This window comes from Electrophorus electricus, chromosome 24 (assembly GCF_041902795.1).
Source record: "Electrophorus electricus isolate QZ-2024a chromosome 24, ASM4190279v1, whole genome shotgun sequence".
Lineage (NCBI taxonomy): Eukaryota > Metazoa > Chordata > Actinopteri > Gymnotiformes > Gymnotidae > Electrophorus > Electrophorus electricus.
In genome coordinates this window covers 3,795,865-3,809,767 of record NC_137520.1, presented here as the reverse complement: position 1 = coordinate 3,809,767, position 13,903 = coordinate 3,795,865, and the positions used below count along the sequence as shown (strand labels likewise).

Here is a 13,903-nt window from a genome sequence, read left to right as displayed (position 1 = left end):
GGTTTTGATCTTGGCGAGTTGTCTGTCTACAATTTTGGATTATTTCTCTGTCATTATTACCCACAAGCATCTGGTTGCGCCTGGCCTGGTACAGTTCCACTGGAATGAATGGCATTTACAAGCCTTTAAACTTAACAATACGTGTGAAACATGAATACTTTAGCATATGTGGTACATATTTATATTTAGAATACATCTACTTTTATTTGTCAAACACATCTTGAATTGCATATCAACCATCATGCATATCAAATAGAGGTGAGATGTTCGTAGATGCTTAAATAACTCAGGGTCGTGTACCTCCTATCATGAGACGTATGGTAAGTTTCTGTAGAGAAGTCAGACTGTCATGGAGAATAAGCACAGCAACGTCCCCTCCCTCTGAAAGCTCACGTCTCCAGAAGCTCCAGTAAAGATGCCTGTCTGAGGATCTAGTTCAGATGATTATACACTGAATCTGACATATAGAAGGCTCTTTAAAGAACTCAGTAATTTTCTGCTCCAAATATCCTAATACTATGCATATATATACTATACATAATGATATGCAACTATCCTAATAATTACTGTGCAGTTGTAAAACTCTTATTAGCTTCAATGACTAAATTAAATGTTCATCCAAGATGAAGCTTATTAATTATGCAAATACAATATACTCACTGTAAAATTATTCTAAAAATATACTAGTAGAAATATACTCATATTCTAGAACTATACAAGAATTCTTTCCAAACGTTTATTTTGGCGTTATTAATTTTGTGGCTGCAGACCAAACTCTCTCCTAGTCTGGCAGTTTCAGGGTTAAGGCTGGCACTTATGTCCTGATACAGGGTTAAACTGAGACAGCACATACCAGAGACAGGGCTGTGCTGCTGTTCGGGCGTGTGATTGGTTGGACCGTGACACTGTAACGAACCAGAGAGGCGGCTCGGCTCCCGGGCCAACAGGAGTGATGGCAACACCCAGCCCTCGCATGCATGCCACAGCAGGGGTGGGAAGAGGGAGTTTGAGTCCAACAGTTCTCATGGGCAAGTATGTATTACTGCACACTGAAACATTTCTGGTGGCTAGGGGAGTAACTCCGGCTGGGACTGACTTCGCTTAAATACTTTATTAATAAATAAATGAATAGTAAATATATAGAAATAATGAGTAAAGTTGTTGTAGAAAATGCTGAACACTGTGAAACTATGAGTGTATCCCCCATACAGTGGGGGAAACAGTGTGGAAATAGTGAGGAAACAGCAGTGGTCGATGATCTACAATAGCTGAGTGAGTAAGTGTCTGACAACTCACTAAACCATTAAACACTTTTCAATTAAAACATTTAAAATATTATTCTGTAAAACAACATAAACACTGAAGCCATCCATTTGGGGTTATGAACCACACATTTGTAGCTATGCCCCTCCCATTTTGAGTTAAGACCCACCCAGTTGGAGCTACACCCCTCCCATTTGGAGTTATGACCCACCCATTTGGAGCTACACCCCTCCCATTTGGAGTTATGACCCACCCATTTGGAGCTACACCCCTTCCATTTTGAGTTAAGACCCACCCGTTTGGAGCTACGGGACGGCGAGGTGGTCAGGATGAATTTTAATCTGGGTAATCAATGCGGTTTGCTCTTGTTCAGTCTTTATGGCAAAGTAATATGGAAATTCCTCATTCAGTAGAGAGGAGCCCAAGAGAGATTGTTTAAGGCAGAACCATCCTGGATCACAGTCTGTGAAGCCTTTGATGGAGTTTTATTAAAACATTGGGAGCATCATTCTTTGAAAAAAAAATTTTTAATCACATCTTAACTCGTCGGCTTCTCCCCAACAACAGAGGGCCCCTCAGACATATTCTGTTCAAACTGCTGCCCTGGTTCATATCCTCACATCAGGTTTCAGTCTGGAACCAGCACGGTCCAACTCAGCCGAGTGTCTTTGATTACGGGGCGTTAGCCAGCGTACGGAGCTGCCAGATGGCCGGCTGGCCTCTGATGTACAGGAGTAAAGCGGCCCGGGATGAGCGAGATCAGAAGGAAATGTAACCCAACCACTGAATTTTATGACAGATCTCTGTAACAGCTGTGAGCTCAGCAGACACACAGGCAGGCTGGAATGTTTGAAGCAGATCTCAGGAATGACCACAGCAATTCTGACCTGTTTTTTTTGTTTGAATGTTTCACTATAAAAATTCAAAATGCAAAATTTGTAGATGAGTTGAAAGAGTTTGGGTTCCGGATCCTGGTGATGTACAGACAGTGTGTTGTGGATACACAAGTGGACACCCATTCTGTACCGGAGGTAAGAACTGAAACAGATACAACTCATTGTCAAGTCTAAAAGTGTAGACCTAGATTTTAACCCTCTTAACCAGGACAGGAGAGGGGAGGTAACGGATATGACCTCTGGACTGCACCTGTATCAGCTATCATGTGGGTCATCACAGAAGGAACACGACAGAATTACAGTGTGGTAAGTACTGGCAGCACACTTAGTGCTGGCATTACCCACGTAGCCAAGGCTAAGATTCGGTGCCCGATCCCACAGCTGTCTCAGTGTGTACACACGTCAGGAATGATGAGTCAAACTGAATTCCTAAATCTAAGACAACTCTAATCACAGTGTGTTCAACGACCATATAATACCATATAAAAATACACACAAAAAAGCTTCTCTTTCTCCCCCAGGCTGGTTTTTTGTGTGTGTGTTCGTTCAAAAGTAGACCTAATTTTCACCCTATAACCTTGTCAGATATGGTCTTCTCGATTCTTAAACAGCCTTTTCTCTCTCACATACACATAGACCACATTACTATAACCCCAAACGAGAAACTGTTGTATGTAGTATGTCTCAGACACACACACACACACACACACATACGTGCATGCACACCTTTACATAGCCAAACTAAGTTATTTGATCGTGAATGCAATAATTAAACACTGAATAACTGTAATGGCTCATACAGTGAGTGTAAAAAGAACTTTAAATTTGGATAAAGTGTCTGGCAAAAATATAAAGTTCAAGTTTGGTTTATTTAAACTTATTAAACTTAAGAAAACAGAAATCGCAGTTAGAAACAGTTTTAAAAACAGCTATTTAAATAAAGGTATCCTTAGGACAGACCAATAGTGTTGACCCACAACAACTTGCTTTCAGTTTGAGTTGGTGCCACTTCAGGGATATTGCAAGTAATATTTGAACAATAAGACTCTGCATATTTGGAACTGAAAATTGCACAAACAATTTAGCTTTTCAAAGCAAAGGAAACTGCCATGTCTTCTCTTTCAGTCACAAAAGGATGCCTGATATACAGTTTTACTTATCAGCAAAATGTGCAAAAATTCCTAAGTGTCTGAACGCTAAACACAGAAACAGAGGCCATTAGATGGCACAGCCCTGGAGGTCAAGTCTACCACCACAGCGATGTCATATTCCTGAAATAATGTGTTGGTGACCATAAAAATATCTCCTGAATCCTCTGTTTACTCTTTACTCAAAGAACTCTGGGACACTTGCATCGTTTATAACCCCCATACACACAGAAGATAACATACTATAGTGTGTTACAGAAGTGCACCGTTTCATTTGAAACATTTTATAATGACACATCAGATGTTATGCAGAAACAATGCTGCCAGTGGTAAGTGGTGCACTCTACCTAATGCATAATGGATCAAATTTGAGGAGGGTCAAATGCACTTATGACCAGAAGAGGGCGCTGTTGCTATGGAACACGGTACCAGCAATGTTGCTGAAGTCTGGTTTGTACTTTGGATGAGTTGAGAATAGTTATTTGCTGAATGATGATTCATACATAATTTTTGTAACATTTGGATTTCACTTTTCTTATATAAACTGTACATTTTACTTTTTGTAAGCCTAAAAACACAAAAGTACTTCATTCACAATGTTAATCCTGTTGAGAAATCCTAATCAAAATGAAACAGAAACAGAAACCAAGGCATATATTTAAAATGTAACAAAACTTAAATTTACAATAATTGTCTTCCAAGCCCTTCATTGTTCAGAATAGCTTCCAATCCTGGCCAAGTGTCTCCGGCCCTCTACACAGGACCCCAGCCATAGGAGGGATATTCCTGTTAGGTCAACCTCTTTTCCCACCCAATTTAAAACCTGTCTAGAATATTTTGTGATATACAGGGTCAAACACAGCACTTGCCTCTAGATCCAGAACTGGCATTTGACCAGAGTCAGTATGCAATCCTGCATAATTGCATATCGTTATGAGGACAGCCCCAGTATAGTGGGGGTCCGAAACCTGAGTGGAATTCGGCAAATTGTCCATTTACATTACAAAATGAGCTTTGACCTCTCACATTATGAATGCTCATGAATGACCTTTGACCTAACATCATGAATTATTCCCGCATCCTTTTTTATATCCATCTCTCTCGCATATTCTCTTTCACTCACTTGGATTATTCTATCAAATGGCCAGATAGCTATTTAAATTACACAGATACACTAATTATTCTAATTAGTATGCAAGCCTCATCACTGTACTGAGACTGTGGCAATATAATTTATTTATTACTGCCTTCATTTCACAATGGTTTTGTCTTTTTTTTCACAGTAGCCAAGCCAAAGATAATCAATGGGAAAAAAAGAACCTTGACCACGTCCACAACCTCATTAGACTCTGCCGTGGAAACAAATTAACAGGAAACATAATCCCCTATGGTACAAAACCCTTCATCACAGGATCCGGAATTTGCTTGCAGATTATTTGGACGCAAGGAAAAAGCACAGACACTGAGATGTAGGAATAACTAATAATGAGTTGATGAGCAGACACTGAGATATAGTAAGGAATAACAAACAATATTTAAAAAAAAAAATAATAATAATAAAAAACAATTTCATCAATGCTCCTTTAAGGACCAGGAAATGCCCACAATCAATTGAAGCAAGTTTAAAAGAACATTACTTCATCGGCTCCACCGAATGCAAAATTAAACAATTTTCTTTTCTAAGACAACAAACTGTAATACAGATAAATTATTCAAGTTGACCTCAAAATGCATAGAAAACAGGATTGGTCCCAGTCAGAACGGGGGAAGCTTGTATTACTAGGGGTGACTGGGACAAAATTCACAATCAGAACATTCCTTCATCACAGCATCATTACACTCCGCCAGCCCATTCACAGTCGATGTGGAACATGTTTCTGGAAGGCTTTCTGCTCTGTATGCCAGTGAGACGGCTCTAGTCACCGTCACCGATGGAAGGCCACTACAACTTGTTCATTCTTGTTTTCCTTAACGGTCCACACCTGGATGCCCTTTATGATGACCCAGTTTGTCTGGGGGGCAGTTACTCGGATGTTTAAGCACAAGACAGGGCTCTTCAGTGTCCTCTGCATGTCCTGCTGCTCAAACTGTCCCTCCCGTAGAGAACCCACCGTGTGACTTCCTGTGCATTTCATCCCAGTCGCTCCCTTCGTCACCGTCTCACCCAGTTCCACATCTGCAGACACCAGCATATCATTGCCATCTTTCCCAGTCTGAATCAGGATACGGGAGACGACCACCGGTTCATGAAAGGCTACAAGGAAGAAGTTCCCCTCCTTGATAGGGGATTTACCCCAGAAAAATTGATTTTCTGGTCCATTCTCATAGGCTTGCTGTGGAAGGTGATGATTATAAACCCCAATGTCTGTGTAAACATCTGCTGCGGGGTTATGACCAGGGTCTACGTCGAAGTCCTCATCCTTCAGCTTGTTGTAGATGCTCTGAAAGGAGGAGTAGGTTCCCATATGCTGGAAGAGAGAAGGCCGAAAGCGAATCGGCTTATCCTGCATGAGCAACGTGCGGAAGTGGCTCATCAGGAAGTCGCACGGCAACTCCTGGTAGAAGATGTAGAGGAAGTGTCCCAGCTGAAGGAGGTCGCTGGAGTGGTAGAGCTTCCCAATGTAGCCTAGCTTGGAAAACTCTAGGGAGGTCCATGGAGAAGAGCCGAGAGAATGGATGTGGCCCCGTATAGCAGAGAGAAAACCTTTAGAGCAGCTCACGTCATCCTCCAGCATGAGGTAGTAGCGGGAAAGGTTCGCACAGAAATGCACCAGGTGAGCGTAGTCCATGTTCTGCTTGGAGCGAAAGGTCACTCGATCTGGGGCATCATTGAAGTTCCTCTTGAGGCCTGTGAGGGGAGGGTAGTGCTCCTCATCCACATGAATGACCAACAGCTGGCCCTGGGACAACCTGGAGGAGAACTTCTCCATGATGCTCCTCAGAGTCTCCTGGACGAACTGCAGGTCGAAGTCCGCCAGGAGGACCACAACCACCATGTCAGCCAGCTCCTTCTCTGACGACTGACTGAAGTTGGAATAGAGGGTGGACAGAATATAATTTTCTTTCTTCCTTCTCACAGACGAGAGACCGACAGTAAGGTATTCTAGAAAAGAACCAAACCATTAACCTTGATCCACATTCAATCAAATTATAGGAGCTTTAATGCACAGAAATGTGGGAAACTCTCCAGGAAAAAGATTTTCTTTATAAATTCAAATGCTGTTATGTACTTTTTTTTTGACAGTACTTCTATTGTTGAACCATAAGTTACAGAATATACTAGATTGAGTTTATGTACTTTCTATACCATTATCATATGTTTAGTTTGTCTGAGTCCCTGACAGAGCTCTCGGTCCTGTGTTGTGGTCTCAGCAGAGACTCCAGGGCTTCTACATCTCCAGGTACTCACTCTTGTCCTGCTGAGGAACTCCAGCCAGCAGTCGGGCAGAGGCCATGGACAGAGAGCCTGAAGACAGCCGCCCAGCATTGAAGTTCCAGCTCCACCTCCTCATCTCCTGAAGCAGAGAGAATGGCAGAACGAGGCTCAGCTCAACGGTCGTTTTGTAACTGCGGCATTTTGACTGACCTTGCACACCAAATCTATTGCCTTGACGACAGCACAAAACACAAACAGACCTACATGAGGTTTTATGTTCTACACAATGCTCCAGACAACAAACCCACTTCCTGAAGTCAGTCTTTACAGTACTCTGGTAGCAATGTATGCCATCTAATGAGAGTTGCACTCATGAAATCTGTCCTTCATGGAGCTCAGAACAATGTATTTTTCTATAGCAACTATAATGCTTTAGTAGTTCTCACAATAATAATAAAATAATAATATTTTTATATGTAGCAATTTTCATTGCCACATACATTAGGCCATAGCTTGTACATGTACACATAATGGCTCAGCTTATCATATCTGACTGCTGTACAGGTTCCCACCATATGAAGACACTCCATCACAACCAGTGTGTTTCCAGTAAAGTCACCCCTCAGACCACGCCTTATTTCATTCAGAGATAATAATGTACAGCCTAATGCACTCAAGCAGGGACTAAAATATAAAAACTATTCAATTATTCAAAACAAATTCCCAACACAAAGTCCGTAAAATAATGAGCGTTTTTGTTTTTTTGTGTGTGTATGTGTGTGTGTGTGTGTGTGTGTGTGTGTGTGTGCGTGTGCGTGTGCGTGTATAAACATGTTACCGTTTGTTCAGTCCACTGCTCTCTTCTGAATGAGAGGTAGAGGCATGCCAGGATAAGTAGGCCAACGATTGCCTGTAAATGGACTTTTAGACGGACCCTCATCTCAGAAGCTTCCGGAGCCTTCAAAGAGCACAAAGAAACAGTGTGACCACAAATGCAGAAATGAAACATCTTGTGCTGTTTTCCCATGAACCATTTTTAGCCATTTAAAGAACTGGGACGTGTAATTTGCTTGACCTTAAATGGATGTGTTAAGGCATCTTTATCAGACCCATATTAGGACTCAATCTTAATATTAAATCTAATCTCTTAATCTAAACCTAATCCTCATCCACTAGTGATTAACCATTGGCACTGCAATTTAGGTTAATACTATGTTTAATCCATGTCAGGGAAACTGGTCCTTAGTGTTGAATTTTTTTATTAAAATTTATCTGAAGTCATATTAGACAGATCAAAGTTAACACACTATTGTAGTATGAATCCACAGATGTTTCATATAATGGAGTGAAATACTCCCCAGAGTTTGTCCAAGATAGAACGTGTCGCCACTGGATCTGTTGGTGCATACCACAGTAGTACCACAGCATGGAAGGACAGAGGACTATGTGTCCAGTGTTCTCAAATGTGTATCCACTGTTAGTCAACCTGGTGCCATGCTCTGAAACCCTGCTCAACGTCTGAGACCTATTGCCAGCTCTAAAATAACAAAACTTCAGCGGTGAGAACTGTTAACGATCTCGTCATGGCAGTTGACGGTGTGTCTCCAGGCCTTGGGACAATGCGCGATTAGAGCCACTTGCGCACCTGCACATTCAATATACAATTATTCACTCCTTTGCCAGAAGCACGGAGACGTACCGTCATACATACCCAAGTGGAAAGCTTCAGGTGACCTTCCCATCACATCAGAATGGGGGAAAAATCTGGGCTTGGCTGTGGTTGTTGGAGCCAGACTGTGGAGTCAAGTCTCTAGCGCATATCCTACAGGCTCTCAGGGGTTGGAGAGGTTAGGATAAGGTGTGTCCTGTTGACCAGGTATGGTATTGAATGTATTTTAAGAATGCTGTTTGAAGATAGAGGCAGGTGTAAGTGTTGTGACAGCCAAGCAGTGGGGATTAAAGTGGTTACTCCTTTCATGCATGAAACGTCTTGGCGTGAACCAAAGCAACGTAACCTCTGATCTCTGTGGCGAGTTTTTATTTGATGAGACAGACTAAGTTTTACAGAAACTGCTGATCATCTGAGATTTTTGAGCAAACAAAGAATATGGAAACAAAGACCATCCAGTGAGTGGCAGGTCTGAAGGTAGAAACACCTTTTTGGAGGGAGAGGTCAAAAGAAAATAACAAAACTAGCTTGAGCTGATACGAATGCTATGTAAACTCAAATATCCACTCTTTACAATCAGGGTGAGGGATCCTCAGTGCAGGAACTGGTTGACTGCAGTGTTCCCAGAAAATTCCCAACACCTTGAGAAGGAAGCACAGAGAGCCGATCTCAGGAGAGCAAAGGTTTATGATGCAGTCGCGATGGGAGACGAGACGAGACGAGACACTGAGCCACTTCTCTGAGGTTCTTCTTAATAGTGCCGTATCACACACACAATGCTTTATAAGCGCACCTTCCCTCTTGTTGTTGGCTTGGCACTGAGGGTAGCTGATCACCTGATATAGCCTGCTGGGCCAGGTGGAGTCCTAGAATGCAGAGTCTGGATTTGGATATAGTCTGGTATCAGTTGGCATTGCACTCATCATCGCTTCAACAGAGAATTTAGGATTATTTTGCACTTCATCTAGGTATCAGCACTGACTATTGTGTTTTATCAGTATTCTAATTCAATGGCATTTTTTAATCATTTACATCATTTTTCCGGAGCATACAGTAGGTTAGAGTTCAAGATACCACTGAACTAGAATAATGTTGAAATACAGGGATCAACGCTGATGCTTGCAAAACACGTAGAAGTTCAGACAACAATAAATGCATTAGGAAACATTACCCTACAACAAGTACTAGAGTTTCAGTAACAGGATCAGTGGTCGTTTAAATATTGCAGGACAAGTGTCCATGCTCGTCTTCCATGAGACTTTGAAGCATCTTCCTGCTGAGCCAACCTCGAGGTCAGGAGTGATGGAGGTATGGATCGGGTTTTTGGACTCCAGCCTACTGTACTGGCTAGGACACACTATGAACAGAGCCGAAGCTAGGAATGCGAGGCAAAATTATAATACACATTCTACGAACAGATAAAGAACTCCCCCCCAACAGCTCGTGTAATCCATGCCACAAAGAACTAAGGTTGTTCCAAGATCTTTATTAATATTGTGTTCCTTATAAAGCTGCTTGTGGGTGTCTATTACCCAACAGTTACTTCAGATATTCTACAGAGGTCAGTGATGGGATGAACTATATTACTTACTTAATTAATTAGATATTTCATTTGGTCATATACTGTGAATCTGCAGCGTGGGTTCTCTCAGTCTACTCTGGGCTTTGATGACATGTGAATTTGTTCGAAGGTTGAACAGCTTAAAGCTATTTGACACTTTTATCCACCACACCCAGACATTATGAATGGTGGCACAGAAGAGGGTGGCATATAGCTTCGGGTACTAAACTCTTTAGTCAACACGATCCAAGAACCTTTCGGATGCGTGTGGCAGGACTGAGGACAAAGTTACTGGTACGAGGTCAGAGTTTCTGTTGCGCCTCAGTAGAGGCGCATCACACACATTACTAGCAAAGCACCTACAGCAACAGAAACTGTGCGACCTGATGGCAAACTTCACAGCAACAGCACATATTTAACTTCACCGACATCGTCCAAAAAAGAAACTACATTCTAAATAAAATGAGCTGCAAATAGGAAATCGACTTTACGATCGAGATTAAACATTTGCATCCCCGCGGCACGCTTAAGACGCGTTGTACGTAGTAATATTTTAAAACAAACGTCTTTAAATTCATCTTGTAACTTGAATTTCACCTCACATTCCAAGGTTTGGATATGGATCCTTTATATGTTTATATTTTAGAAGTCAAAAGTGAGCGTTACCTTGGCTTCTCTTTCTCCTGTCGCGCGAGATGTCACGTCTGTCGGGAACGTGCAAGTCGAACCCAGTGCTCGGCACGCGGGATGAACAACAAAATCTTATTTCCAGGTATTTCTTGTTTCTTCTTTAATAAAACCCCAGGGCTCCACCTCCAGTAAAGGACACATGACAAAGGAAGTAAGCATGACAAACCGCCTGTTTCTAGGTTAAACAGAGGTGGATCTGACACTCGCGGTACTACAGTGGCTTTCAAAAGCACACCTACCGTGACCTCACTGCAATGATGCGCACAACACTACCAGCATTAATTCATGTAAGTAAGTTATTTTTACTGCTTAGGAAATATGTCATTAGTACAATGTAATGCAGACCCACCGGTCTTTGCTTCTTTCTGAGGTTAAAACAATATGTGAGGAGTGTGAGGGTGGGGGGTGAAGTTCACACACGTTACTCCACTGCTGCGCTCCCTTCATTAACTCCCTGTAGCTGCATGCCTCCGATTTAAAACTACGATGCTTGCCTACAAAGCCAAAAATGGACCAGGCCCTTCATACATGAGGTCAAGCCCGATCCATACCTCCAGTACTTCCATTTCTACTTCATTGGTGTATTGGACTCTAACCTACTGTACTAGGACATTCTATGAGTTAATGACAAAGCACTTTTGTAGGTCGCTCTGGATAAGAGCATCTGCTAAATGCCTTAAATGTGTGTATATATGACTGCAGCTCTCATTTCTAACATACTCCTGAATACATATTTCCTGATGAAAACGGAAGCCAGCCAAGGCTGCTGACAGGTTCTTCCAGCCTGCCTTTAAAGGAGAAGACCATCCTCCTGGGTGGAGACTTTGTGGACAGGTGTTGTGGGTGATGTCTGATGAGGGTGGCCACTTTAATAACCACTAAAAGGAGGGCATCGCACCCCCAGAACATAAAGGGGGAACAGGGAGATGATGCTACAACCAACACAATTAAAACTATAACCTAATTAGCTAGCTAACAGCGTTGATCCATTTGATCCAGAGATCTGTAATATAAATTAACATTTTACTCACCAAACTTGGCACCTACTTACGGTATTTAAGTGTGGCATAGAGTACAGAAGACATGAAATTCATCTTTCCTATTATTCGAAAGGAAAGGACATGCTGATTTCTGAGAACTGAAAATGTTCTTTTTGGTATCTTCTCAAGTTGTACTCAGTCATTATGTCTGGCCTGAGATCGGACATCCAGCACCCATCCACTTATGAGGAAGGGTAAGAGAAAGAACACAAAAGAAGAAAAACAAGAGAAAAAAGAAAAAAAAACCACACACACAAACAGGAAACAGCTACCCTTTCACTTCCTCACTTCAATGCTTTGGATTAACCAGATCCGAACCCATCAGTTCCAATGCCTGTCACAATCCAAGGGGTTTGTCCGCCCGGGATGTAGAGGCTTCACTGATGTTGTTCTTTCCACCGAGTCTGCATGGTCTCAGTTCAGGGACTCACAATAGCCGAATAAGACCTAGACCGCCATCTTCTCTCAGGTCCAACATTTCTGTGGACCTTTCCTGCAGGTCAGCCTTCCACACACCTGACGGGAGGACAGGCTCACCCCCAAGGCTCCCGGCGCTACAGGTCTTCACAGAATTCCTGCTAGTCCACTGTGAGTTAAATATCAGTTTGTCTCTGTTAGTAATATGATGACACCTTGGTTGACAAACTAGTTCTTTAGGAGACTCACTGTAGATCATGTAACTGCTCAGCTGTTTCTCTCTAATTTCAGCAGACTTTGGAAACCCAGAACATGCAATTCTGCTCTTGCGGCAGACCTGGGGTCAGTCGTTAGTCACCGTCGTACTCCAGAGGACAGACCTGGGGTCAGTCGTTAGTCACCATAACAAAAAAACAAATAAATTACAACACATGGTGCTTGTTTGTTGTTTCCTCTTCAGTCTGTCTGAGGTACAAGCACTGAACAGATGGTTGTTCTTCCTGCTTGTTAGATGGTGAATTACATCACACTACAAATATAATGATAAGAAAAGTTCATATAATAACTATAAAGTCAGTATAAGAGTTTATTTTATAGCAGAGTAAAATAACAGATGCAGAATGTCATAAGTGACATCACTAAACCTCTTCCTCAGTGGGGCTGGGAAGCACTCGAAGTTTCTAGTGACGTGGAAAGTCTGTCTAATGCATCATCTAAATGCCTAACTTCACCAGACAGACCTTAGGAAAATAAGCATCCTAGTCTCTCCTCCTCAGAAAGATGTAAACGTTTTGTGTTTTTTAGACACAGTTCCACATTCAAGTGAATTAAACGCTGTAGTTTCGGTTTGCAGCTAACGTGCCGCTCATACATGCATTTTGGTATATGTGGGAAACCACAGTTTGCTGTGCCCAACCCTCACAAGACACGTACCCTTTCCTCTGCCAATCTGCCGGAGAAATACAGTTATGAAAAGAATTACACCCTACATATAATTTAAAAGCTGTTATGTTTTGCAGACTAAGTTTTGACTCTAGTTTTCCGCATTTAGTGGAAATTCTTATCCAGAGCGACTTGCGTACTTATCAGTATGACAGTAAGTGTAGACCCTGAAAAACTCGATTACTTGGTCAAAATTAACATTATGTACAAAGTACAGAAAGCGTTAGTGTACCCAGTGGACCGCTATACCAGACTCTCACAGTGGATTCAGAGTATTAACAGGCCTTGTTTACAAGTTCACCTTTACATTTTTACAGTAATTATATATCACTTATTCATACACAAGGCCGTTTTTGCACTTTAAATGTGCGCAGACGTACTTCTAAAATGTGGAATGTTGGGTCTGTATTTGGCCTCAGGAACATCCCTCTTCAGTGGTCAGCAGTAGTCTGATTTCCTCAATACCACATTTCCATACCACACATAACGACACACGAGTACAACGAAACATGGCAACTATGGCTGATGGGAAAAGTCCGAAAACACAATTGGATTCAGCATTAAAAATAAAAAATAATTTTCCAAGAAGTTAAAAACATTGTTGACCAGTGTAACTGAATTTTTCTCGGGAACAAAATCAAAAATAATCACATGCTAGGGCAGTGTGCATGTGAGATATTATGGCACCTGATGACAGACATGTTACCTGCAAGATATACTGAAGACAGTCACTGTGATAAGACACCACGTGGTAATGGCCGTGCTTGGGGACAGACGCTATGAAGTGTTCCAATATTACTCTTCTGAAAGAACAAGTCCTGCCTTTCTTTCTAAATTGGATTAGTGTCGTTATCGTCCTTTTCTGTATTCGGATCCTGTTCCATGAACAGGCGTAAATCAT

At 41.9% G+C, this 13,903-nt stretch overlaps 1 protein-coding gene and 2 long non-coding RNA genes across 10 annotated transcripts; 2 read left to right on the top strand and 1 right to left on the bottom strand.

Annotated features, from left to right (window-relative positions):
* Positions 1–1,603: 1,603 nt before the first annotated feature.
* Positions 1,604–4,725, top strand: LOC145653455 (uncharacterized). Its single transcript, XR_014119719.1, has 3 exons — positions 1,604–2,294; positions 2,368–2,465; positions 4,591–4,725. It is a non-coding gene; the product is annotated as an uncharacterized LOC145653455 (long non-coding RNA).
* zgc:101663 (alpha-1,3-mannosyl-glycoprotein 4-beta-N-acetylglucosaminyltransferase C) lies at positions 3,016–10,713 on the bottom strand. Of its 8 annotated transcripts, XM_035522398.2 has the most exons (5): positions 10,580–10,713; positions 9,189–9,232; positions 7,522–8,505; positions 6,717–6,822; positions 3,016–6,410 (listed from the first exon to the last, which is right to left on the bottom strand). In XM_035522398.2, exons 3-5 carry the CDS (start codon positions 7,708–7,710, stop codon positions 5,233–5,235), a joined length of 1,473 nt encoding a protein of 490 aa, XP_035378291.2. In that variant the 5' UTR covers positions 7,711–8,505; positions 9,189–9,232; positions 10,580–10,713; the 3' UTR covers positions 3,016–5,232. The 8 variants fall into 8 exon arrangements, with proteins under 8 accessions (XP_035378291.2, XP_035378292.2, XP_026882473.3 ...); XM_035522399.2 differs by lacking the exon at positions 9,189–9,232 and having other exon boundaries at positions 7,522–8,548; XM_027026672.3 differs by lacking the exon at positions 9,189–9,232 and having other exon boundaries at positions 7,522–7,641.
* Positions 10,609–12,495, top strand: LOC113587802 (uncharacterized). The gene is made up of 4 exons (XR_003411781.3): positions 10,609–10,685; positions 10,783–10,890; positions 12,143–12,231; positions 12,352–12,495. It is a non-coding gene; the product is annotated as an uncharacterized LOC113587802 (long non-coding RNA).
* The last annotated feature ends 1,408 nt before the right edge of the window (positions 12,496–13,903 follow it).

Coding starts and splice junctions, on each gene's coding strand:
- zgc:101663 (XM_035522398.2), bottom strand. CDS start 7,710: ATGGGAAAACAGCACAAGATGTTTCATTTCTGCATTTGTGGTCACACT. Junction 6,823..7,521: donor AGCAGTGGACTGAACAAACG/GTAACATGTTTA, acceptor TCTCTGCTTCAG/GAGATGAGGAGGTGGAGCTG. Junction 6,411..6,716: donor AGTTCCTCAGCAGGACAAGA/GTGAGTACCTGG, acceptor GTTCTTTTCTAG/AATACCTTACTGTCGGTCTC.